Source organism: Pseudophryne corroboree, chromosome 7, assembly GCF_028390025.1.
Source record: "Pseudophryne corroboree isolate aPseCor3 chromosome 7, aPseCor3.hap2, whole genome shotgun sequence".
NCBI lineage: Eukaryota > Metazoa > Chordata > Amphibia > Anura > Myobatrachidae > Pseudophryne > Pseudophryne corroboree.
Window position 1 is genome coordinate 133,883,044 of NC_086450.1, and position 27,383 is coordinate 133,910,426.

Consider the following 27,383-nt stretch of genomic DNA (forward strand, 5'->3'; position numbering starts at 1 on the left):
TGGGCCAGGAGGGGTGCTGGGCCCTCATTCCGAGTTGTTCGCTCGCTAGCTGCTTTTAGCAACATTGCAAACGCTAGGCCGCCGCCCTCTGGGAGTGTATCTTAGCTTAGCAGAATAGCGAACGAAAGATTAGCAGAATTGCTACTAAATAATTCCTTGCAGTTTCTGAGTAGCTCCAGACCTACTCCTAGATTGCGATCAGCTCGGTCCGTTTAGTTCCTGGTTTGACGTCACAAACACGCCCTGCGTTCGGCCACCCACTCCCCCGTTTCTCCAGCCACTCCTGCGTTTTTTCCTGGCACGCCTGCGTTTTTTAGCACACTCCCTGAAAACGCCATGTTGCCGCCCAGAAACACCCACTTCCTAAGCGCATGCGCGCTGCGTACCATGCGCATGCGCATTTTCTACCTAATCGCTCCTTTGCGAAAAACGGCAACGAGCGAACAACTCGGAATGACCACCCAGGTACCATCGATAAAGGATTTTGTACATATTCTCTTTTATCCTTACACAGATTGAGCTAGAGGCAGTATATCTGACATACAGTATTAAGGTGGCCATCCACTACTCAGACTTGTCTGAACTGCAGATAGCATCAGATTTCTCTTGAACTCTCCCGGGAGCGTCCCGGGAATTGGATCAGACCCTGGCTTTAATTTTCATTACATTCACTTCAGATATATCTGATGCACACATGCTACATGTGATTGATCTGATGCTGCTGCTGCCGCTGTTCCCCCTCTTGGTGGGTGGGAGTAGTCAGGGAGATGCCAGTCAAGTGACGCTTCAGATGAATCTGATCAGATACATCTGAAGTAAAAAAAACAATCCGATGTGCACCTGTTTTCTTCAGATTCAGATAAATAGTTGGGGCAGCCTCAGAGATCTGTAGTTCAGACATATCTGACACGGGAGTGAGCATTGGATCTGAAGAGCCATCCGATGTGACACTTTTCTTCAGATATGACAATCAGATGCATCGAAATCTGAAGAAAACTGCCCAAATCTGACTAGTGGATGGGGGCCTTTACACTTTAGATGTTGAGAGAACCTTTAGTTGAAACGTAAATAGCTTTTTAGATGTTGAGAGAACCTTTAGTTGAAACGTAAATAGCTTTTTATTAAATATATATTTACACAATCTAAGCATGTTGAGTGTTGAACTCATTATTTATTCCCATGTTTACAAATGCTTGCATCCGGTATTCCTGTTTTATACAGAAAAAAATAAAGTTTAATTAAAAATTTATAACATTTGCTGTTTTAATATATTATTGGTTTATGTTGCGCACCACAAAATCTAAATCTTTGACTCATCTTGTTTCTTGATGATGTCTGGGCTATTTTTCATTACATGTTGATCTTACTGTACATGATGCTGATCACATATGATGAGCCATTTGTCAAATTGTTACTATGTAGGGTCAGTTTAGACATAGGTGGACAAATGTAATAGGGTCCAAGTTGCAGCAATTATTTACAAGGCAAAACTAACCTGGGTTTGCCTTGTAAATGATTGCCCTTTAAAAATAGAGGTATTCTCGCCCAAAGTCCGGCATCTCCGGCAACATGGACTCTTACATTTACCCAATGTTCTCTTCAGTCTGGTGAGATTAGCTGCTTAGAATACAGGAAGTCACTAATCATTTGTGCTATGTGTTTCTTACTTAGGTTCTAGAATCCTTACAGTTTTAGATGAAGAGGAAGACCTGTTTATTCAGGATGAGCTGCAGACTTTCACCTCTGTGCAGACAATCTGGTTAAACAAAATAATTTCCCTTAATAGTAAGTGAAGCCTCATTTTGACTATACTGATATCATTGATAGCATATAAAAAAAGTTATACTCGGTTTCTAAAATTTGGGGGTTAATTGGACGATCACAAAACAACAACAAACAACAGCAATACACTGCATCATCTATTTCCAACATTACTGACAATGCCCTTTTCTTTTGCTGGATATTATACTTCATTCATTTCTTACCCATGCTACTCTATCCAGCAGCCCATATCTATGATTATTTACTGTAAAATACAGGGATAATAAAAAAGAAATAGACAGTTTTAACAATCTATAAAATAACGACTATGATAACGACACGCACTATATACAGTTTTGTAGAGAAACTGTGGAAGTGCATTGCAGCAACTTACAGATGTTGTATGAGTGTACCTTGAGACACATGGCTGATACGTTGTTTCAGATCATTGAAATTAACAGGACGTGGAGGGATGACGATCTTGTTCTTGACATATCCTATAGCACTATAGAAGTGTTTCAGATTTCTTGTGTAAATTGTAGATGGATTGTCTAGTTGGTGGTGATTTCCCGAATTGCGCTCTACAATGTCGTTGCACATCTATAATGAAACCTGTTTGACGTAATTTGAGCATACAAAATGCCTTCTCCAAAGCAATTGCAGCTAGCTAGCCTGACTGGTCATGTGATGCACTTCTGGTTACTTATGTCTCCAACCAATCCATCCATCCAATCCATCCTGAAGACAAGAAACAGCTATTCTACAGCAGATACAGCTAATAACAGCTTCTGTGCTCCGTGCACAACACTCAGACAGGGTACTAAAAATGCTCACTCAGGTGAGAGAGGTTGATAGAGGTCTTAGCCCCACTTACCATGTCCAGCGGTGCAACATCACTGTGCTAAATGCTTCTTCCCATAACCATAGCATCAGGGTTTGAGTTCCAAGCCTGCTCAACTAGGTCTATTGACAGGCCCTAAGTTCTCTATATTGTGATATACAGTTTCTGAGTTCTGTTCCTGGCATCCAATTCCTGGGGTTCGGTCAGAGAAGTTCCAGGCTGTCAGTCCTGTTAGCAATCAGCTTGAGTTTGTTAACTCTGAGTGACTGTGAGTGCTGAGTTCCAGCTCCTGGGCATCTGGATACCATCATGATCACTATGGGGTATATGCAATTCACGGCGAATCGCGGCAATTTTTCGCCGTTTTTTTTTCCGACTCAATTCGCCAGGTGAATTCTGGCAGGTGGCTGCCGGAATTCACCATATTCAATGAAAAACGGATTCGCCAGAACCGCGGGCGAAAATCGTCCGATTTAGCGGATTTTGCCGCGATTTTAAAAAACGGGGAAAAACGGGAAAAACCCGGAAAAAAAATGGCGTGGGGTCCCCCCTCCAAAGCATAACCAGCCTCGGGCTCTTCGAGCTGGTCCTGGTTCTAAAAATCCGGGGAAAAATTGGCCAGGGATCCCCCGTATTTTTAAAACCAGCACCGGGCTCTGCGCCTGGTGCTGGTGCCAAAAATACGGGGGACAAAAAGAGTAGGGGTCCCCCGTATTTTTAACACCAGCATCGGGCTCCACTAGCTGGACAGATAATGCCACAGCCGGGGGTCACTTTTATGCCGTGCCCTGCGGCCGTGGCATTAAATATCCAACTAGTCACCCCTGGCCGGGGTACCCTGGGGGAGTGGGGACCCCTTCAATCAAGGGGTCCCCCCCCCCAGCCACCCAAGGGCCAGGGGTGAAGCCCGAGGCTGTCCCCCCCCATCCAATGGGCTGCGGATGGGGGGGCTGATAGCCTTTTGTGATAATAAAAAGATATTGTTTTTTCCAGTAGTACTACAAGTCCCAGCAAGCCTCCCCCGCAAGCTGGTACTTGGAGAACCACAAGTACCAGCATGCGGGAGAAAAACGGGCCCGCTGGTACCTGTAGTACTACTGGGGAAAAAATACCCCCAAAAAAACAGGACACACACACCGTGACAGTAAAACTTTATTACACACTACCGACACACACATACTTACCTATGTTGACACGCCGACTGCCACGGTCTCCGACGATCCGAGGGTACCTGTGAAAAAATGATACTCACCTTCCAGCGTCCAGAGATAAATCCACGTCCAGAGAGATAAATCCACGTACTTGTAAAAAAAAAAAGAAAACGCAAATACCCGCTCCATACCGGACTAGAAAGGGGTCCAATGCTTTCACATCAGACCCCTTTCTCCCGAATGCCGGGACATCACGTGACTCCTGTCACTGAAGTCCCTTCAGCCAATCAGGAAGCGCTACTTCCGTGGCGCTCACCTGATTGGCTGTGCGCTGTCTGTACTGTGACAGCACATCGCAAAGCCGCTCCATTACTTTCAATGGTGGGAACTTTGCGGGTAGCGGTGGGGTCACCCGCCGGTCAGCCGCTGACCGGCGGGTGACCTTACCGCTAGCCGCTAAGTTCCCACCATTGAAAGTAATGGAGCGGCTTTGCGATGTGCTGTCACAGTACAGACAGCGCACAGCCAATCAGGTGAGCGCAACGAAGTTGCGCTTCCTGATTGGCTTAGAGACCTTTCTGTGACAGCTGTCACTGACAGGTCTCATTCGTGGAAAGGTGTCCCATGTGTCAGCATGGGACCCCTTTCAGTCCGGCATGGAGCGGGTGTTCGGTTTGTTTTTTTGCCAAGTACGTGGATTTATCTCTGGACCATGGCTGAGGTGAGTATATTGATCTTTTCTTTTCAGGTATCCGTGGATTCTACATGGAGAAGAGGACCGATGTCGGCGTGTGAACATAGGTAAGTATGTGTGTGTCGACGTATGAAATAAAGTTTTACTGTCGACGGTGTGTGTGTCCTGTTTTTATTTGGGTATTTTTTTCCCAGTAGTACTACAGGTACCAGCGGGCCCGTTTTTCTCCCGCATGCTGGTACTTGTGGTTCTCCAAGTACCAGCTTGCGGGGGAGGCTTGCTGGGAGTTGTAGTACTACTGGAAAAAACAATATCTTTTTATTATCACAAAAGGCTATCAGCCCCCCCATCCGCAGCCCATTGGATGGGGGGGGGACAGCCTCGGGCTTCACCCCTGGCCCTTGAGTGGCTGGGGGGGGGGACCCCTTGATTGAAGGGGTCCCCACTCCCCCAGGGTACCCCGGCCAGGGGTGACTAGTTGGATATTTAATGCCACGGCCGCAGGGCACGGCATAAAAGTGACCACCGGCTGTGGCATTATCTGTCCAGCTAGTGGAGCCCGATGCTGGTGTTAAAAATACGGGGGACCCCTTCTCTTTTTGTCCCCCGTATTTTTGGCACCAGCACCAGGCGCAGAGCCCGGTGCTGGTTTTAAAAATACGGGGGATCCCCTGTCAATTTTTCCCCCGCATTTTTAGAACCAGGACCAGCTCGAAGAGCCCGAGGCTGGTTATGCTTTGGAGGGGGGACCCCACGCCATTTTTTTTTATGATTTCACCGTTCCAGCATAAAAAAAAAAAAATAATATTTTAAAAAATATATAAATAATATTTGTGCCTCCAAAAAAAAAAAAAAAGTACCTAATCCCTTCTAATATAAATAGATCTGCTATTCCCCCCCAAAAAAACACAAAAAAAAACATGTTTAAATTTTTTTTATTTGTTTTCACCCTCCAAAGTGTGGCGGATTGAAAATGACGAATTTGCTGTCTAAAAGCACTGCTGTCGAATTTCCAAACTTGAATTGAATATGCTTTGGTCGAATTGCAGCACTTGTATCATTGCAGAAAAGTCGAATTTGCAAAAATTCGAATTTCAAAAAGTCGAATTTTGAAAGTCCGTTTTTTGGTCGGAAAGCACTGAATTGCATAGGCGATTTTTTTTTTTGGTCGAAAATGACCCGAAATTCGACAATTTCGGGAATTCGACCGCAATTGCATATACCCCTATGTGTACCTGACGGTCCACTCTATATGAGTCAGAATACCACAAAGACACTCCACCTCATATTCGTACCAGTTAGGTCTACGGGTCCTGAACTGGATCCACAACAGCCTCAGATTGTGACATTAACATAACTCCACACTTGTACCCAGAACAGGGCCGTAACTAGGGGGGGGGGGGGGGGGGCTAGGGGGTCACGCGCCCCGGGCGCTTGAATGAGGGGGGCGCTAGGGAGGCTGTTTCTGCAGACATAATTATCTGTGGGGACCGCGCGCGATTCTGGCTGCCGAGTTGTGACGTCACACGCAGCACGCATCGAGGGAGGAGAGGGAGAGAGGACAGAGACAGGAGCTTGGCCGGCAGGATTTGAACCCTTGCGCATAGAGCGCTAGAACGATGAGGGCTCGCTGGCTGCAGTCAGTGACAGTGTATGAGTCACTGTCACTCACGCTGCAGCATTCCGCACTGTATTCAAAAGGCTCCTCTGACGGGAGCTTTCACGGAGTCTGCATGTCTCCATCAGCCCTGAGCACACAGCCCTCCCCCATTCCTGGGAACTGGGTGAGGGACACAGTGCAGCAGCATGGACTCTGAAGACGGGGGGAGCTGGTGCCGACCTGCGACAGAGAGAGGAGATTTACGAGATATGTTTCTCTGCCTGGCAGAAAGCTCGCCCTGTACAACGTGTGTGTGTGTGTGTGTGTGTGTGTGTGTGTGTCAGTGTGCATCTGGTCCCTATACAGTGTGTGTGTGTCAGTGTGCATCTGGTCCCTATACAGTGTGTGTCGGTGTGTATCTGGTCCCTATACAGCGTGTGTCAGTGTGTATCTGGTCCCTATACAGTGTGTGTCAGTGTGTATCTGGTCCCTATACAGTGTGTGTCAGTGTGTATCTGGTCCCTATACAGTGTGTGTGTGTCAGTGTGTATCTGGACCCTATACATTGTGTGTCAGTGTGTATCTGGACCCTATACAGCATGTGTCAGTGTGTATCTGGTCCCTATACAGTGTGTGTCAGTGTAAATCTGGTCCCTATACAGTGTGTGTCAGTGTGTGTCTGGTCCCTATACAGTGTGTGTGTGTCAGTGTGTATCTGGACCCTATACAGTTTGTGTCAGTGTGTATCTGGACCCTATACAGTGTGTGTCAGTGTGTATCTGGACCCTATACAGTGTGTGTGTGTGTGTGTGTGTCAGTGTGCATCTGGTCCCTATACAGTGTGTATCTGGTCCCTATACAGTGTGTGTGTGTGTGTGTGTGTGTGTGTGTGTCAGTGTGTATCTGGACCCTATACAGTGTGTGTCAGTGTGTATCTGGACCCTATACAGTGTGTGTCAGTGTGTATCTGGTCCCTATACAGTGTGTGTGTGTGTGTGTGTGTGTGTGTGTGTGTGTGTGTGTGTGTGTGTGTGTGTGTGTGTGTCAGTGTGCATCTGGTCCCTATACAGTGTGTGTGTCAGTGTGTATCTGGTCCCTATACAGTGTGTGTCAGTGTGTATCTGGACCCTATACAGCGTGTGTCAGTGTGTATCTGGTCCCTATACAGTGTGTGTCAGTGTGTATCTGGTCCCTATACAGTGTGTGTCAGTGTGCATCTGGTCCCTATACAGTGTGTGTCAGTGTGCATCTGGTCCCTATACAGTGTGTGTCAGTGTGTATCTGGACCCTATACAGTGTGTGTGTGTGTGTGTGTGTGTGTCAGTGTGTATCTGGACCCTATACAGTGTGTGTCAGTGTGTATCTGGACCCTATACAGTGTGTGTCAGTGTGCATCTGGACCCTATACAGCGTGTGTCAGTGTGTATCTGGTCCCTATACAGTGTGTGTGTGTGTGTGTGTGTGTGTGTGTGTGTGTGTGTGTGTGTGTGTGTGTGTGTGTGTGTCAGTGTGTATCTGGTCCCTATACAGTGTGTCAGTGTGCATCTGGTCCCTATACAGTGTGTGTCAGTGTGTATCTGGTCCCTATACAGTGTGTGTCAGTGTGTATCTGGTCCCTATACAGTGTGTGTCAGTGTGCATCTGGTCCCTATACAGTGTGTGTCAGTGTGTATCTGGTCCCTATACAGTGTGTGTGTGTGTGTGTGTGTGTGTGTGTGTGTGTGTGTGTGTGTGTGTGTGTGTGTCAGTGTGTATCTGGACCCTATACAGTGTGTGTCAGTGTGTATCTGGACCCTATACAGTGTGAGTCAGTGTGTATCTGGTCCCTATACAGTGTGTGTGTGTGTGTGTGTGTGTGTGTGTGTGTGTGTGTGTGTGTGTTTCAGTTTGTATCTGGTCCCTATACAGTGTGTGTCAGTGTGCATCTGGTCCCTATACAGTGTGTGTCAGTGTGTATCTGGTCCCTATACAGTGTGTGTGTGTCAGTGTGTATCTGGACCCTATACAGTGTGTGTCAGTGTGTATCTGGACCCTATACAGTGTGTGTCAGTGTGTATCTGGACCCTATACAGCGTGTGTCAGTGTGTATCTGGTCCCTATACAGTGTGTGTCAGTGTAAATCTGGTCCCCATACAGTGTGTGTCAGTGTGTATCTGGTCCCTATACAGTGTGTGTGTGTATGTGTGTCAGTGTGCTCATATACAATCTGTGTGCTCCTGGTCTGTGTGTGGGTGTCAGTGTTCCCCTGGGACCTGCACCATATGTGTGTCGGTGTGCCCCCTACACAATCTGTGTAACGTGTGTAAGCGGCTGTACAGTGGTGCAACATGTATAAGTGTCTCCTCAACGGTGTAACGTGTATAAGTGGCTCTTCTGTGGTGTAATGTGTGGGATTTTAAATATATACATATATATATTCATATTTTAATTATAATTCTTTTTTTCCCCTTTTTCTTCTTTTTTTTCCGGCCGGGGGGTGGGGGGGGGGGTGTTAGGGGGATGGGGCGCAAATTTCTTGTCTTCAATCCTAGTTTCGGCTTTGCCCAGAATCCACATATATATCTGGACATGCCCAGATATAGTACGCCAAGTGATCCCTTGGAGACCATCATCCACCAATCCTAAAAAAATATCTGTGATGGGGGAAAGATATGTCTTATGAAATATGCTGAGAAAAAGTTCTACATATAGGTGGTAATTCAGATCTGTTCACAGCAGCAAATTTGTTAGCAGTTGGGTAAAACAATGGCCCTCATTCCGAGTTGTTCGCTTGCTAGCCGCTATTCGCAGCAATGCACACGCTAAACCGCCGCCCTCTGGGAGTGAATCTTAGCTGAATTGCGAATGAAGTATTCGCAATATTGCGAAAAGATTTAACTACGCAGTTTCTGAGTAGCTCGAGACTTACTCTTCCAGTGCGATCAGTTCAGTGCTTGTCGTTCCTGGTTTGACGTCACAAACACACCCAGCGTTCGTCCAGACACTCCCCCGTTTCTCCAGCCACTCCCGCGTTTTTCCCAGAAACGGCAGCGTTTTTTCACACACTCCCATAAAACGGCCAGTTTCCGCCCAGAAACACCCACTTCCTGTCAATCACACAACGATGAGCAGAATGAAGAAAAAACCTCGTAATGCCGTGAGTAAAATACCAAATTCCATAGCAAATTTACTTGGCGCAGCCGCAGTGCGAACATTGCGCATGCGCAGTTAGCGGAATGAGGGCCAATGTACACTGCAGGTGTGGCAGATATAACATTTGCAGAGAGAGTTAGATTTGTTAGAGTTAGATTTGTTTCTGTGCAGGGTAAATACTGGCTGCTTTATTTTTATACTGCAATTCAGTTTGAACACACCCCACCCCAATCTAACTCTCTCTGCATGTGTTATTTCTGCCCCCTCCTGCAGTGCACATGGGCCCTCATTCCGAGTTGTTCGCTCGCTAGCTGCTTTTAGCAGCATTGCACACGCTAAGCAGCCGCCCTCTGGGAGTGAACCTTAGCTTAGCAGAATTGCGAACAAAAGATTCGCAGAATTGCGAATAGAAATTTCTTAGCAGTTTCTGAGTAGCTCCAGACTTACTCAGCCATTGCGATCAGTTCAGTCAGTTCCGTTCCTGGTTTGACGTCACAAACACACCCAGCGTTCGCCCAGGCACTCCCCCGTTTCTTCAGACACTCCCACGTTTTTCCCAGAAACGCCAGCGTTTCCTGTCAATCACACTACAATCACCAGAACGATGAAAAATCCTCGTTATGCCGTGAGTAAAATACCTAACTTTTGTGTAAAATAACTAAGAGCATGCGCTCTACGAACCTTGTGCATGCGCAGTAAGCGACTAATCGCAATATAGCGAAAATTGGCAACGAGCGAACAACTCGGAATGACCACCATGGTTTTGCCCAACTGCTAACAAATTTGCTGCTGCGATCAGATCTGAATTAGGCCCATAATGTTCCTGGGATTACTTTAACAGAAGCAGCCACTGTCTGCAACAATGTATATGTGGTTAGGGTTGAGAATTGACTTACAGGGCGGTATTCAAATGATATATCATGCCCAATCTCCTTTCTAAAGTGGTCCCCGTTATCGCGCATATCGCGCCCATAGTAATCAGGTTTAGCTGGGTAAAGGCCTGGGCGCCCTCGCTACATTAAGGGTAGCAAGCTGAAATTATTATACCACGCCCGACAGCAGAAACAGAACAGGTGTGAAAGGGGGTGAAATGAATTGAATACCGCTTGGCTCATGGCTTGTAATAGGCCACAAAGTGAAAGGGTGGCCTGCTTCCACATGTTGGAAGCCTGAATTGCTTAATAAGGGAAGTAAAAGAAATCTGCATTTATGGCAGGAAGTATATGCCATACTTTGCTAGTAGAGTATCAGCAATGGATTAGATTGGGCAGTTATGTACACCTCGCTATCATGAAGGTGGAGGAATGAAGTCAAACTCTTTCTAGGAAAGCAGTTTCTAGTGATGTGTTTGTATACATATCGTTGTTATGTATCCAGTCTCTCAGATAATGAAGCTGAGTGGCATGACTGTAAGTAGTTATATTAGGTAAATTAGGTAATTGCATTTTCACTATCTCTGGGTGTCTCCCATAATTAGAAGAAGTAGAAGGGAGAGTGTAAAAAACTATAATTAGTGGCCTGAAGGTAGGACTAAATCCCTACCTGTCTAGGATGGATCTCTCAGAGATATGTCCAGGAGACCATATCAAAGGTCTTATTAGCATCAAGGCTTAGAAGAATACCAGGGGAGGCATGCTGAAGATTGGCAGCCATTACTGCCACAGTTGCCATTTCGGTGCCTTTAACAGAGTGTTATCGGGCGATATGATGAAGGTTAGAACGCTTTATTCACTCTTATATGTGCCTCCTAACCCTTGCTGCCCTAGGCTCCCCCTTAGGTTCTCCAAAAGGTATTGCAGGACTATTTAAAGGCATCTTTAGATGAACTCAACTCAAAACTCAAGTGTGGAAACCTGCGCAGACTCATCTTTATTCATTCAGAAACAGATTATCCACTGGTGACATTAGGGGGTGTGGGGGGTAGGCACTGCACCCGGGTGTCACCCTTCTAGGGCGTGACACCAAAATGTCGTCTTCTCCTCAGTGACTGGAAGCTGGGTGCTGCACTGTGACGCTATCAAGCAGCACCCGGTTCCTGTCCCTGAGAAAGAGCCGGTAGTGCAGGCACAGTCTCTGGGGAGAGCCCAGCATCTCTGGGAATGCTGGGCACGCCCCCGGAGTGATAAAATCAGAGGCATACCATGAGGCCACACCCCCCCATTGAGGCCACATCCCCTTCCACCCAGTGCCATACCTCATGAGTCTTCGGCGGGCGCAGGAGGGTTATACGGCACGCCAGATGACACAGACCCCAGTGACGTCACTGAGGTTATCTTTGCTCTCAGACGTGAATCTAGGCCATAGTTCCTGAGTAATGGATTAGTTACATTTAGTGGCAATTGTTGATGCTCTAAAACTAGATATCTTCCTTCTCTTAGGTAGTACTGTAACTTGGTCAGATGGCACTCTGGCAAATTATTCTAACTGGGATCACTTGGATTCTGCTGCAGCAATTGGTGACTACTGTGTGGCTATGCTGCTGAGTCGTGGTAAATGGAGCAATGCACTGTGCAGTGACAGGAGAGGATTTGTATGTAAGAAACCCAAAGGTGAGTTTTTCAGTTTTACTCAGATTAATTTCCCCTGTGTGTCAGGAAGTCTTGTTTGTTCTTTTTACCCAGACCTATGGTGTGAAATTTCCTCTATTGTCTTTTATATAACACTAGTTACCAGTAGAGATGAGCGCCTGAAATTTTTCGGGTTTTGTGTTTTGGTTTTGGGTTCGGTTCCGCGGCCGTGTTTTGGGTTCGAACGCGTTTTGGCAAAACCTCACCGAATTTTTTTTGTCGGATTCGGGTGTGTTTTGGATTCGGGTGTTTTTTTCAAAAAACACTAAAAAACAGCTTAAATCATAGAATTTGGGGGTCATTTTGATCCCAAAGTATTATTAACCTCAAAAACCATAATTTACACTCATTTTCAGTCTATTCTGAATACCTCACACCTCACAATATTATTTTTAGTCCTAAAATTTGCACCGAGGTCGCTGTGTGAGTAAGATAAGCGACCCTAGTGGCCGACACAAACACCGGGCCCATCTAGGAGTGGCACTGCAGTGTCACGCAGGATGTCCCTTCCAAAAAACCCTCCCCAAACAGCACATGACGCAAAGAAAAAAAGAGGCGCAATGAGGTAGCTGTGTGAGTAAGATTAGCGACCCTAGTGGCCGACACAAACACCGGGCCCATCTAGGAGTGGCACTGCAGTGTCACGCAGGATGGCCCTTCCAAAAAACCCTCCCCAAACAGCACATGACGCAAAGAAAAAAAGAGGCGCAATGAGGTAGCTGTGTGAGTAAGATTAGCGACCCTAGTGGCCGACACAAACACCGGGCCCATCTAGGAGTGGCACTGCAGTGTCACGCAGGATGTCCCTTCCAAAAAACCCTCCCCAAACAGCACATGACGCAAAGAAAAAAAGAGGCGCAATGAGGTAGCTGTGTGAGTAAGATTAGCGACCCTAGTGGCCGACACAAACACCGGGCCCATCTAGGAGTGGCACTGCAGTGTCACGCAGGATGTCCCTTCCAAAAAACCCTCCCCAAACAGCACATGACGCAAAGAAAAAAAGAGGCGCAATGAGGTAGCTGACTGTGTGAGTAAGATTAGCGACCCTAGTGGCCGACACAAACACCGGGCCCATTTAGGAGTGGCACTGCAGTGTCACGCAGGATGTCCCTTCCAAAAAACCCTCCCCAATCAGCACATGATGCAAAGAAAAAGAAAAGAAAAAAGAGGTGCAAGATGGAATTGTCCTTGGGCCCTCCCACCCACCCTTATGTTGTATAAACAAAACAGGACATGCACACTTTAACCAACCCATCATTTCAGTGACAGGGTCTGCCACACAACTGTGACTGATATGACGGGTTGGTTTGGACCCCCCCCAAAAAAGAAGCAATTAATCTCTCCTTGCACAAACTGGCTCTACAGAGGCAAGATGTCCACCTCATCATCACCCTCCGATATATCACCGTGTACATCCCCCTCCTCACAGATTATCAATTCGTCCCCACTGGAATCCACCATCTCAGCTCCCTGTGTACTTTGTGGAGGCAATTGCTGCTGGTCAATGTCTCCGCGGAGGAATTGATTATAATTCATTTTAATGAACATCATCTTCTCCACATTTTCTGGATGTAACCTCGTACGCCGATTGCTGACAAGGTGAGCGGCGGCACTAAACACTCTTTCGGAGTACACACTTGTGGGAGGGCAACTTAGGTAGAATAAAGCCAGTTTGTGCAAAGGCCCCCAAATTGCCTCTTTTTCCTGCCAGTATAAGTACGGACTGTGTGACGTGCCTACTTGGATGCGGTCACTCATATAATCCTCCACCATTCTATCAATGTTGAGAGAATCATATGCAGTGACAGTAGACGACATGTCCGTAATCGTTGTCAGGTCCTTCAGTCCGGACCAGATGTCAGCATCAGCAGTCGCTCCAGACTGCCCTGCATCACCGCCAGCGGGTGGGCTCGGAATTCTGAGCCTTTTCCTCGCACCCCCAGTTGCGGGAGAATGTGAAGGAGGAGATGTTGACAGGTCGCGTTCCGCTTGACTTGACAATTTTGTCACCAGCAGGTCTTTCAACCCCAGCAGACTTGTGTCTGCCGGAAAGAGAGATCCAAGGTAGGCTTTAAATCTAGGATCGAGCACGGTGGCCAAAATGTAGTGCTCTGATTTCAACAGATTGACCACCCGTGAATCCTTGTTAAGCGAATTAAGGGCTCCATCCACAAGTCCCACATGCCTAGCGGAATCGCTCCGTGTTAGCTCCTCCTTCAATGTCTCCAGCTTCTTCTGCAAAAGCCTGATGAGGGGAATGACCTGACTCAGGCTGGCAGTGTCTGAACTGACTTCACGTGTGGCAAGTTCAAAGGGCATCAGAACCTTGCACAACGTTGAAATCATTCTCCACTGCGCCTGAGACAGGTGCATTCCACCTACTATATCGTGCTCAATTGTATAGGCTTGAATGGCCTTTTGCTGCTCCTCCAACCTCTGAAGCATATAGAGGGTTGAATTCCACCTCGTTACCACTTCTTGCTTCAGATGATGGCAGGGCAGGTTCAGTAGTTTTTGGTGGTGCTCCAGTCTTCTGTACGTGGTGCCTGTACGCCGAAAGTGTCCCGCAATTCTTCTGGCCACCGACAGCATCTCTTGCACGCCCCTGTCGTTTTTTAAAAAATTCTGCACCACCAAATTCAAGGTATGTGCAAAACATGGGACGTGCTGGAATTTGCCCATATTTAATGCACACACAATATTGCTGGCGTTGTCCGATGCCACAAATCCACAGGAGAGACCAATTGGGGTAAGCCATTCCGCGATGATCTTCCTCAGTTGCCGTAAGAGGTTTTCAGCTGTGTGCGTATTCTGGAAACCGGTGATACAAAGCGTAGCCTGCCTAGGAAAGAGTTGGCGTTTGCGAGATGCTGCTACTGGTGCCGCCGCTGCTGTTCTTGCGGCGGGAGTCCATACATCTACCCAGTGGGCTGTCACAGTCATATAGTCCTGACCCTGCCCTGCTCCACTTGTCCACATGTCCGTGGTTAAGTGGACATTGGGTACAACTGCATTTTTTAGGACACTGGTGAGTCTTTTTCTGACGTCCGTGTACATTCTCGGTATCGCCTGCCTAGAGAAGTGGAACCTAGATGGTATTTGGTAACGGGGGCACACTGCCTCAATAAATTGTCTAGTTCCCTGTGAACTAACGGCGGATACCGGACGCACGTCTAACACCAACATAGTTGTCAAGGCCTCAGTTATCCGCTTTGCAGCAGGATGACTGCTGTGATATTTCATCTTCCTCGCAAAGGACTGTTGAACAGTCAATTGCTTACTGGAAGTAGTACAAGTGGGCTTACGACTTCCCCTCTGGGATGACCATCGACTCCCAGCGGCAACAACAGCAGCGCCAGCAGCAGTAGGCGTTACACGCAAGGATGCATCGGAGGAATCCCAGGCAGGAGAGGAATCGTCAGAATTGCCAGTGACATGGCCTGCAGGACTATTGGCATTCCTGGGGAAGGAGGAAATTGACACTGAGGGAGTTGGTGGGGTGGTTTGCGTGAGCTTGGTTACAAGAGGAAGGGATTTACTGGTCAGTGGACTGCTTCCGCTGTCACCCAAAGTTTTTGAACTTGTCACTGACTTATTATGAATGCGCTGCAGGTGACGTATAAGGGAGGATGTTCCGAGGTGGTTAACGTCCTTACCCCTACTTATTACAGCTTGACAAAGGGAACACACGGCTTGACACCTGTTGTCCGCATTTCTGGTGAAATACCTCCACACCGAAGAGCTGATTTTTTTGGTATTTTCACCTGGCATGTCAACGGCCATATTCCTCCCACGGACAACAGGTGTCTCCCCGGGTGCCTGACTTAAACAAACCACCTCACCATCAGAATCCTCCTGGTCAATTTCCTCCCCAGCGCCAGCAACACCCATATCCTCCTCATCCTGGTGTACTTCAACACTGACATCTTCAATCTGACTATCAGGAACTGGACTGCGGGTGCTCCTTCCAGCACTTGCAGGGGGCGTGCAAATGGTGGAAGGCGCATGCTCTTCACGTCCAGTGTTGGGAAGGTCAGGCATCGCAACCGACACAATTGGACTCTCCTTGTGGATTTGGGATTTCGAAGAATGCACAGTTCTTTGCTGTGCTGCTTTTGCCAGCTTGAGTCTTTTCATTTTTCTAGCGAGAGGCTGAGTGCTTCCATCCTCATGTGAAGCTGAACCACTAGCCATGAACATAGGCCAGGGCCTCAGCCGTTCCTTGCCACTCCGTGTCGTAAATGGCATATTGGCAAGTTTACGCTTCTCCTCCGACAATTTTATTTTAGGTTTTGGAGTCCTTTTTTTTCTGATATTTGGTGTTTTGGATTTGACATGCTCTGTACTATGACATTGGGCATCGGCCTTGGCAGACGACGTTGCTGGCATTTCATCGTCTCAGCCATGACTAGTGGCAGCAGCTTCAGCACGAGGTGGAAGTGGATCTTGATCTTTCCCTAATTTTGGAACCTCAACATTTTTGTTCTCCATATTTTAATAGGCACAACTAAAAGGCACCTCAGGTAAACAATGGAGATGGATACTAGTATACAATTATGGACTGCCTGCCGAGTGCAGACACAGAGGTAGCCACAGCCGTGAACTACCGTACTGTACTGTGTCTGCTGCTAATATAGACTGGTTGATAAAGAGATGTCTATGTAACTATGTATGTATAAAGAAGAAAGAAAAAAAAACCACGGTTAGGTGGTATACAATTATGGACGGACTGCCTGCCGAGTGCAGACACAGAGGTAGCCACAGCCGTGAACTACCGTACTGTACTGTGTCTGCTGCTAATATAGACTGGTTGATAAAGAGATGTCTATGTAACTATGTATGTATAAAGAAGAAAGAAAAAAAAACCACGGTTAGGTGGTATACAATTATGGACGGACTGCCTGCCGAGTGCAGACACAGAGGTAGCCACAGCCGTGAACTACCGTACTGTACTGTGTCTGCTGCTAATATAGACTGGTTGATAAAGAGATGTCTATGTAACTATGTATGTATAAAGAAGAAAGAAAAAAAAACCACGGTTAGGTGGTATACAATTATGGACGGACTGCCTGCCGAGTGCAGACACAGAGGTAGCCACAGCCGTGAACTACCGTACTGTACTGTGTCTGCTGCTAATATAGACTGGTTGATAAAGAGATGTCTATGTAACTATGTATGTATAAAGAAGAAAGAAAAAAAAACCACGGTTAGGTGGTATACAATTATGGACGGACTGCCTGCCGAGTGCAGACACAGAGGTAGCCACAGCCGTGAACTACCGTACTGTACTGTGTCTGCTGCTAATATAGACTGGTTGATAAAGAGATGTCTATGTAACTATGTATGTATAAAGAAGAAAGAAAAAAAAACCACGGTTAGGTGGTATACAATTATGGACGGACTGCCTGCCGAAGGCAGACACAGAGGTAGCCACAGCCGTGAACTACCGTACTGTACTGTGTCTGCTGCTAATATAGACTGGTTGATAAAGAGATGTCGTAGTAGTATGTATGTATAAAGAAGAAAAAAAAACCACGGTTAGGTGGTATATACAATTATGGACGGGCTGCCGAGTGCCGACACAGAGGTAGCCACAGCCGTGAACTACCGCACTGTACTGTGTCTGCTGCTAATATATAGACTGGTTGATAAAGAGATAGTATACTCGTAACTAGTATGTATGTATAAAGAAAAAAAAACCACGGTTAGGTGGTATATACAATTATGGACGGGCTGCCGAGTGCCGACACAGAGGTAGCCACAGCCGTGAACTACCGCACTGTACTGTGTCTGCTGCTAATATAGACTGGTTGATAAAGAGATAGTATACTCGTAACTAGTATGTATGTATAAAGAAAGAAAAAAAAACCACGGTTAGGTGGTATATACAATTATGGACGGGCTGCCGAGTGCCGACACAGAGGTAGCCACAGCCGTGAACTACCGCACTGTACTGTGTCTGCTGCTAATATAGACTGGTTGATAAAGAGATAGTATACTCGTAACTAGTATGACTATAAAGAAAGAAAAAAAAAACACGGTTAGGTGGTATATACAATTATGGACGGGCTGCCGAGTGCCGACACAGAGGTAGCCACAGCCGTGAACTACCGCACTGTACTGTGTCTGCTGCTAATATATAGACTGGTTGATAAAGAGATAGTATACTCGTAACTAGTATGTATGTATAAAGAAAGAAAAAAAAACCACGGTTAGGTGGTATATACAATTATGGACGGGCTGCCGAGTGCCGACACAGAGGTAGCCACAGCCATGAACTACCGCACTGTACTGTGTCTGCTGCTAATATAGACTGGTTGATAAAGAGATAGTATACTCGTAACTAGTATGTATGTATAAAGAAAGAAAAAAAAACCACGGTTAGGTGGTATATACAATTATGGACGGGCTGCCGAGTGCCGACACAGAGGTAGCCACAGCCGTGAACTACCGCACTGTACTGTGTCTGCTGCTAATATATAGACTGGTTGATAAAGAGATAGTATACTCGTAACTAGTATGTATGTATAAAGAAAGAGAAAAAAACCACGGTTAGGTGGTATATACAATTATGGACGGGCTGCCGAGTGCCGACACAGAGGTAGCCACAGCCGTGAACTACCGCACTGTACTGTGTCTGCTGCTAATATATAGACTGGTTGATAAAGAGATAGTATACTCGTAACTAGTATGTATGTATAAAGAAAGAAAAAAAAACCACGGTTAGGTGGTATATACAATTATGGACGGGCTGCCGAGTGCCGACACAGAGGTAGCCACAGCCGTGAACTACCGCACTGTACTGTGTCTGCTGCTAATATATAGACTGGTTGATAAAGAGATAGTATACTCGTAACTAGTATGTATGTATAAAGAAAGAAAAAAAAACCACGGTTAGGTGGTATATACAATTATGGACGGGCTGCCGAGTGCCGACACAGAGGTAGCCACAGCCATGAACTACCGCACTGTACTGTGTCTGCTGCTAATATAGACTGGTTGATAAAGAGATAGTATACTCGTAACTAGTATGTATGTATAAAGAAAGAAAAAAAAACCACGGTTAGGTGGTATATACAATTATGGACGGGCTGCCGAGTGCCGACACAGAGGTAGCCACAGCCGTGAACTACCGCACTGTACTGTGTCTGCTGCTAATATATAGACTGGTTGATAAAGAGATAGTATACTCGTAACTAGTATGTATGTATAAAGAAAGAGAAAAAAACCACGGTTAGGTGGTATATACAATTATGGACGGGCTGCCGAGTGCCGACACAGAGGTAGCCACAGCCGTGAACTACCGCACTGTACTGTGTCTGCTGCTAATATATAGACTGGTTGATAAAGAGATAGTATACTCGTAACTAGTATGTATGTATAAAGAAAGAAAAAAAAACCACGGTTAGGTGGTATATACAATTATGGACGGGCTGCCGAGTGCCGACACAGAGGTAGCCACAGCCGTGAACTACCGCACTGTACTGTGTCTGCTGCTAATATATAGACTGGTTGATAAAGAGATAGTATACTCGTAACTAGTATGTATGTATAAAGAAAGAAAAAAAAACCACGGTTAGGTGGTATATACAATTATGGACGGGCTGCCGAGTGCCGACACAGAGGTAGCCACAGCCGTGAACTACCGCACTGTACTGTGTCTGCTGCTAATATAGACTGGTTGATAAAGAGATAGTATACTCGTAACTAGTATGTATGTATAAAGAAAGAAAAAAAAAAACCACGGTTAGGTGGTATATACAATTATGGACGGGCTGCCGAGTGCCGACACAGAGGTAGCCACAGCCGTGAACTACCGCACTGTACTGTGTCTGCTGCTAATATATAGACTGGTTGATAAAGAGATAGTATACTCGTAACTAGTATGTATGTATAAAGAAAGAGAAAAAAACCACGGTTAGGTGGTATATACAATTATGGACGGGCTGCCGAGTGCCGACACAGAGGTAGCCACAGCCGTGAACTACCGCACTGTACTGTGTCTGCTGCTAATATATAGACTGGTTGATAAAGAGATAGTATACTCGTAACTAGTATGTATGTATAAAGAAAGAAAAAAAAACCACGGTTAGGTGGTATATACAATTATGGACGGGCTGCCGAGTGCCGACACAGAGGTAGCCACAGCCGTGAACTACCGCACTGTACTGTGTCTGCTGCTAATATAGACTGGTTGATAAAGAGATAGTATACTCGTAACTAGTATGACTATAAAGAAAGAAAAAAAAACCACGGTTAGGTGGTATATACAATTATGGACGGGCTGCCGAGTGCCGACACAGAGGTAGCCACAGCCGTGAACTACCGCACTGTACTGTGTCTGCTGCTAATATAGACTGGTTGATAAAGAGATAGTATACTACTAATATTATATATACTGGTGGTCAGGTCACTGGTCACTAGTCACACTGGCAGTGGCACTCCTGCAGCAAAAGTGTGCACTGTTTAATTTTAATATAATATTATGTACTCCTGGCTCCTGCTATAACCTATAACTGGCACTGCAGTGCTCCCCAGTCTCCCCCACAATTATAAGCTGTGTGAGCTGAGCACAGTCAGATATATATATACATTGATGCAGCACACTGGGCTGAGCAGTGCACACAGATATGGTACAGTATGTGACTGAGTCACTGTGTGTATCGTTTTTTTCAGGCAGAGAACGGATATATTAAATAAAACAAACAACTGCACTGTCTGGTGGTCACTGTGGTCGTCAGTCACTAAACTCTGCACTCTCTTCTACAGTATCACAGCCTCAGGTCAATCTCTCTCTCTCTCTCTCAACCCTAATCTAAATGGAGAGGACGCCAGCCACGTCCTCTCCCTATCAATCTCAATGCACGTGTGAAAATGGCGGCGACGCGCGGCTCCTTATATAGAATCCGAGTCTCGCGAGAATCCGACAGCGTCATGATGACGTTCGGGCGCGCTCGGGTTAACCGAGCAAGGCGGGAGGATCCGAGTCTGCTCGGACCCGTGAAAAAAACATGAAGTTCGTGCGGGTTCGGATTCAGAGAAACCGAACCCGCTCATCTCTAGTTACCAGCCCTTCAAAATGATGTAACAACATAACAGTAATGTCAGCACCAGTGGCTGTGCATGTCCGAATGGAGCAACACTTGGATTGCTCCATCGGACGCCATCTAATGGCCACCGGTGCGCAAAACACTTAAATTCCCCTGATAAAGGTGAGAAGCAGCATTAGCCATTAATTAGGATGTCATACCAAGCTGGTAAGAAGAGTTTACAGCAACTGTAATTATTGTAAAAGTTGGTTAATATGCTGTAAAAGTTGTGCAATGCTAGAAGAAAATCTCAAGCTGAAAACTTATTTGTTCCAAACTTTTTTTTTTGTTCTCTATGCTTGCCAGTAATCTTTAGTGGAGCTTTTAGGCCACACTTCTGCTCCAGCCTGTCGACCATATGGTGTCAAACTAATGACGGTCTATCTTTTAACTGTCTAACTTGTATACCACAAAGAAAAAAAAATACAGTGCCGATGCACACTCCACAGTACCAAGAACTGCTAGTCAGAATGATTATAGTAAACTCTGCAACCTATCAAAGAGCAAACAAGTAAAATAGAGCAAAGCGATATGCAGAATGCCTATGTTATATGCGTAATAGCAACTGTATCTGCATACAAAATGTTATGCTATAGAGCAGGGGTGGCCAACCAGTCAGAGGCAAAGAGCCAGAAAAGATCTGTAGTCAAGACCAAGAGCCACTATCATGCGCGCGCGCAAATATGAGGTTGTGGCCTAGTTGTCACAAAGCCACACCCCATTTTTGTGTGCACACCTTTCAGTATGACGTTTGTAGAAGTATGACCTCATATTATAACCCCGTTTTTTCGTCATGTTGTACAGTGCCAGATACATATAATGCCCCAGTACAGTGCCACATACATATAAAAACGCCAAAAAATGGGTGCCTCCACAGTGCCAGATACACATGTCCCCAGTGCCAGATACATATGTCCCCACAGTGCCAGCTATGCCCCACAGTGCCAGATACACATGTCCCCACAGTGCCAGATATGCCCCCCAGTGCCTGCTATGCCCCCAGTGCAGATACACATGTGCCCACAGTGCCTGCTATGCCCCCAGTGCTAGATATTCCCCCAGTGCCTGCTATGCCCCCAGTGCCTGCTATGCCCCCAGTGCAGATACCCATGTCCCCACAGTGCCAGATATGCCCCCAGTGTCAGATATGCCCCCAGTGCCGGCTATGCCCCAGTGCCAGATATGTACCCAGTGCCAGATATGCACTCAGTGCCAGATACCCATATCTCCGCAGTGCCTGCTATGCCCCCAGTGCCTGCTATGCCCAGTGCCTGCTATACTCCCAGAGCCTGCTATGCCCCCAGTGCCTGCTATGCCCCCAGTGCAGATACCCATGTCCCCACAGTGCCTGCTATGCCCCCTGTGCCTGCTATTGCCCCCAGTGCCAGATACACATGTGCCCACAGTGCCTGCTGTGCCCCCAGTGCCAGATATGCCCCCAGTGCTAGATATGCACCCAGTGCCTGCTATGCCCCCAGTGCAGATACCCATGTACCCACAGTGCCTGCTATGCCCCCAGTGCCTGCTATGCCCCCAGTGCCAGATATGTCCCCAGTGCAGATACCCATGTCCCCACAGTGCCTGCTATGCCCTCAGTGCCTGCTATGCCCCCAGTGCCTGCTATGCCCCCAGTGCCAGATATGCTCCCAGTGCCAGATATGCCCCCAGTGCAGATACCCATGTCCCCACAGTGCCTGCTATGCCCCCAGTGCCAGATATGCACCCACAGTGCCAGATATGCCCCCAGTGCCTGCTATGCCCCCAGTGCCTGCTATGCACCCACAGTGCCAGATATGCCCCCAGTGCCTGCTATGCCCCCAGTGCAGATACCCATGTCCCCACAGTGCCTGCTATGCCCCGTGCCTGCTATGCCCCCAGTGCCAGATATTCTCCGTGCCAGATATTCTCCCAGTGCCTGCTATGCCCCCAGTACAGACACACATGTCCCCACAGTTCTCACCAGACCCCCCTCCCCCCGTTCCGCTCCCCTCCGCTCACCGCGCTGCTGCTTCTCTCCGGCGGCGGTGTCGCTCTTGAATTAGGCGCCGGTCTGTGAGCCAATCAAAGCTCGCGGTCCGGCAGCCAATCAGGAGCCTTAGCTGCCGGTCCGCGAGCACCGATTGGCTCACGGGCCGGCGCCGAATTGAAGCGAGACACCGCTGCCGGAGAGGCATGCATGTGTCTGGGGATTGGGGGCAGCGGTGGCCAGGAGCCGGCCGAGCCACATGCGGCGGATGAAAGAGCCGCATGCGGCTCGAGAGCCGCGGGATGGCCACCCCTGCTATAGAGTATTCCAGCCAAACACTGTAACATCATTAGGTATGTTGATACAGTCGCAATTACACACATAATATAGGGGGTTATTCTGAGTTGATCGCTAGCTGCCGTTGTTCGCAGAAAAAAACGGCTAATCTGCGCATGCGTATGCACCGCAATGCGCACGCGCGACGTACAGGTACAAAGTCCTTTGTGGTTTTGCACAGGTTCTAGTGAAGCTTTCAGTCAGACGGCACAACGCAAGAAGATTGACATTAAGTGTGCGTTTCTGGGTGTCAACCGACCGTTTTTAGGGAGTGCTTAGAAAAACGCAGGCATGTCGGAGAAAACGCAGGCGTGGCTGGGCGAACGCTGGGCGGGTGTGTGACGTCAAAAGCCGTCTCACCGTCATTAGAATCAACGCACACGAAGAGTAACTACAGGGCTGGTCTTGTTTTGCACAAAAAGATTTTGCAGGCGCTCTGCTGCACAAGCGTTCGCACTTCTGCAAAGCTAAAATACACTCCCTAGTGGGCGGCGGCAATGCGTTTGCACGGCTGCTAAAAACTGCTAGCGAGCAATCAACTCGTAATGACCCCTCGTAGCCATGTCGCATGTCATTTAAATCAGCATAAGCTGCTTGTGCGTCCTGGAGGACTATGGATTCTTTAGTATGTGTGTTGCTTTAATCATGGAACTTTTGGGGGCCAATAGGTGACTTTCTCTGACACTTTGGACCGCCTATACTAAAAGACGCATTCTGGTTGGTCCAAAAATATCGGAAGTTTTCTAGTCTAAATACCGCAACATCTTGGATCCAATACGCAGAAGTCGGGAAAAAGACGCATGACATTACATTGGCCAAGTTCCGGGAAATAGAAGCACATTTGTAATGTCCGATGTGGTGCGATAATTTCCCGGTCAGCATTATCGGCTCCCATTACATCCCGGCCTATGGGGGTAATTCCAAGTTGATCGCAGCAGGATTTTTTTTTAGCAGTTGGGCAAAACCATGTGCACTGCAGGGGAAGCAGATATAACGTGCAGAGAGAGTTAGATTTGGGTGGGTTATTTTATTTCTGTGCAGGGTAAATACTGGCTGCTTTATTTTTACACTGCAATTTAGACTGAACACACCACACCCAAATCTAACTCTCTCTGCACATGTTATATCTGCCTCCCCTGCAGTGCACATGGTTTTGTCCAATTGCTAACAGAATTCCTGCTGCGATCAACTTGGAATTACCCCCAAAATGTTAATACGGACAGAAGCTAAACTGAGCGTAGGGATGCCCATTGCTGTGTCATTATTTCCATCTGACGGCTTACAAATGCAGAAACATTGGTACCATCGTCGCAAATCGTGTCGTCACGCAGGGGCCACTCCCCCTTAATCTGGCTATGAGTGTGTTTGATAGTGAGGATTGGATAGCAGGTACATTTCTAGCACAGATCATATCAGTATGCTAGATACAATCTAGTTATCCTCTGAGTTCCAGTTACTTGCCTCTCATATGCCATCAGACTCCTCCAAAAAATGCCCTTTATATGCATCATATCAGATTCCCCCAGCTCTTTTATCTTTAGCAATAGAATAGAGAGGTGGGATAGCATGCTTTCCTCATCCAGCCTTTATTGGAGAGCACTGATTCTGTGACCTCCCTATGCTCCTTATCTGCCATTAGACACCCCACAAGCACCCTACTATGTTTTGATTTTGCACTGCTTTGCGAAAATAGCACTGGTTCGCCAACTGCATGCTCAGCAAAGCCGTTGGCATCCTGAAACTGTTGAAATCTCACATAGCGATATTTCAGATGTTGACATTGGGGGTAATTCCAAGTTGATCGCTCGGTAATTTTCTTCGCATCGCAGCAATTTTCCGCTAATTGCGCATGCGCAATGTTCGCACTGCGACTGCGCCAAGTAAATTTGCTATGCAGTTAGGTATTTTACTCACGGCATTACGAGGTTTTTTCTTCGTTCTGGTGATCGTAATGTGATTGACAGGAAGTGGGTGTTTCTGGGCGGAAACTGGACGTTTTATGGGAGTGTGTGAAAAAACGCAGCCGCTTCTGGGAAAAACGCAGGAGTGGCTGGAGAAACGGGGGAGTGTCTGGGCGAACGCTGGGTGTGTTTGTGACGTCAAACCAGGAACGAAACTGACTGAACTGATCGCAGTGGCAGAGTAAGTGTCGAGCTACTCAGAAACTGCTAACAAATTTCTAATCGCAATTTAGAGAATCTTTCGTTCGCAATTCTGCTAAGCTAAGATTCACTCCCAGTAGGCGGCGGCTTAGCGTGTGCAATGCTGCTAAAAGCAGCTTGCGAGCGAACAACTCGGAATGAGGGCCCATGTGCACTGCAGGGGAGGCAGATATAACATGTGCAGAGAGAGATAGATTTGGGTGTGGTGAGTTCAATCTGCAATCTAAATTGCAGTGTCAAAATAAAGCAGCCAGTATTTACCCTGCACAGAAACAAAATAACCCAGCCAAATCTAACTCTCTCTGCACATGTTATATCTGCCCCCCCCCCCCCCCCCCCTGCAGTGCACATGGTTTTGCCCAACTGCTAAAAAAATTTCTGCTGCGATCAACTTGGAATTACCCCCATTGTGAACCTGAGTTTGAGGATGTCGACCTAGTGCATGTTGGCAGTTTGAACCATGACGAAGTTCTGATGTAAACATTTGTGGTGTCGACCTTATGAATGTCGACATGGTTACCGTCAACCACTCAGGGACGGATTGGTGTATGAGGCTCCTGGGAAGATTCCTGGGATGCCGGATGAACTGTGGGGCTGATTGCCACATGTGGCTCCGCCCCCTGTAGCGCATCACTCAGCGCTATATCTGGCAGCTACCAGCAACTATCAGAGGCCGCAGCTTGGAGGAACTCTGACACTGGATAGTCTGTCATCTCACGTGACAGAGCTCCTCCATTCACCCGGCAGCCCCACAGCACACAGGCTGAGTGATTTCTCTCCTCTCCTGCTCTCTCTGCTACACTCCCGACCCCCTCTCATACACACTCCCACCAGCAGCACCCCCCGTCCCCCTCCCACGGCACCCCCTACCCTCACTTGCAGCACCCTTTCCCCCTCTCGTTGCACCCCTCCCCCACCCACGACATCCCCCCCTTCCCCACTCTCGGCACCCCCCCTCCGCCAACTGCGGTGTAATGTGAGTAACGGATGCTGATGTGCGCTGAAATGTGTTGCACTGTGCACTGTAATGTGACACCGCTGTGCACTGTAATGTGACTCCGCTGTGCGCAGTAATTTGAGTAACGGATGTACTGGGTGTTGTAATGTGACACCGCTGTGTGCTATAATGTGAGTAACAGACGTCGCTGTGCGCTTTAATGTGATGCACTGTGCGCTGTAATGTGAATAATGTGACACTGCTGTGTTCTGTAATGTGAATAATGTGATACTGCTGTGTTCTGTAATGTGAATAATGTGATACTGCTGTGTTTTGTAATGTGAATAATGTGACACCGTTGTGTGCTGTAATGTGACTCTGCTGTGCGCAGTAATTTGAGTAACGGACGTCACTGGGTGTTGTAATGTGATGCCGATGTGCGCTGTAATGTGACGCCGCTGTGTGCTGTAATGTGAGTAACGGACGTCACTGTGCTCTTTAATGTGACGCACTGTGCGCTGTAATGTGAATAATGTGACACTGCTGTGTTCTGTAATGTGAATAATGTGACGCCGATGTGTGCTGTAATGTGACGCACTGTGTGCTGTGATGTGACGCCACTGTGCGCTGTAATGTGAATAATGTGACACCGCTGTGTTCTGTAATGTGAACAACGGACGTCGCTGTGTGCTGTAATTTGACGCTGCTGTACGCTGTAATGTGACGCCACTGTGTTCTGTAATGTGAGTAATGGACGTTGCTGTGTGCTGTAATGTGACACCGCTGTGCGCTGTAATGTTACACCACTGTGTACGGATGCCACTGTGCGGTATAATGTGAGTAACAGATGCCGCTGTGGCGCGATGTGCGCTGTAATGTGAATAATGTGACACACTGTGTGCTGTAATGTGAACAGTGGACGCCGCTGTGTGGTATAATGTGAGTAACGGACAACACTGGGCAGTGTAAAGTGAGTAATGGATGCCGATGTGCGCTGTAACGTGAATAATGTGACGCCACCATGCGCTGTAATGTGAATAATGTGACGCCACCATGCGCTGTAATGTGAATGTGACGCCACCATGCGCTGTAATGTGAATAATGTGACGCCACCATGCGCTGTAATGTGAATAATGTGACACCACTG

The 27,383-nt window shown here is 47.3% G+C and overlaps 1 protein-coding gene across 7 annotated transcripts in view; it reads left to right on the forward strand.

The window, feature by feature from the left end:
* PLA2R1 (phospholipase A2 receptor 1) overlaps nt 1–27,383 on the forward strand; it is a 293,721-nt gene that overhangs the window by 255,830 nt on the left and 10,508 nt on the right. For 6 of the 7 annotated variants that reach the window (XM_063933659.1, XM_063933661.1, XM_063933656.1 and 3 more), the window contains 2 exons: nt 1,672–1,785; nt 11,558–11,728. In XM_063933659.1, the coding sequence (XP_063789729.1) occupies nt 1,672–1,785; nt 11,558–11,728 (285 nt within the window). The remainder of the gene's footprint in view (nt 1–1,671; nt 1,786–11,557; nt 11,729–27,383) is intronic. The other variant, XM_063933662.1, reaches the window with a different exon arrangement.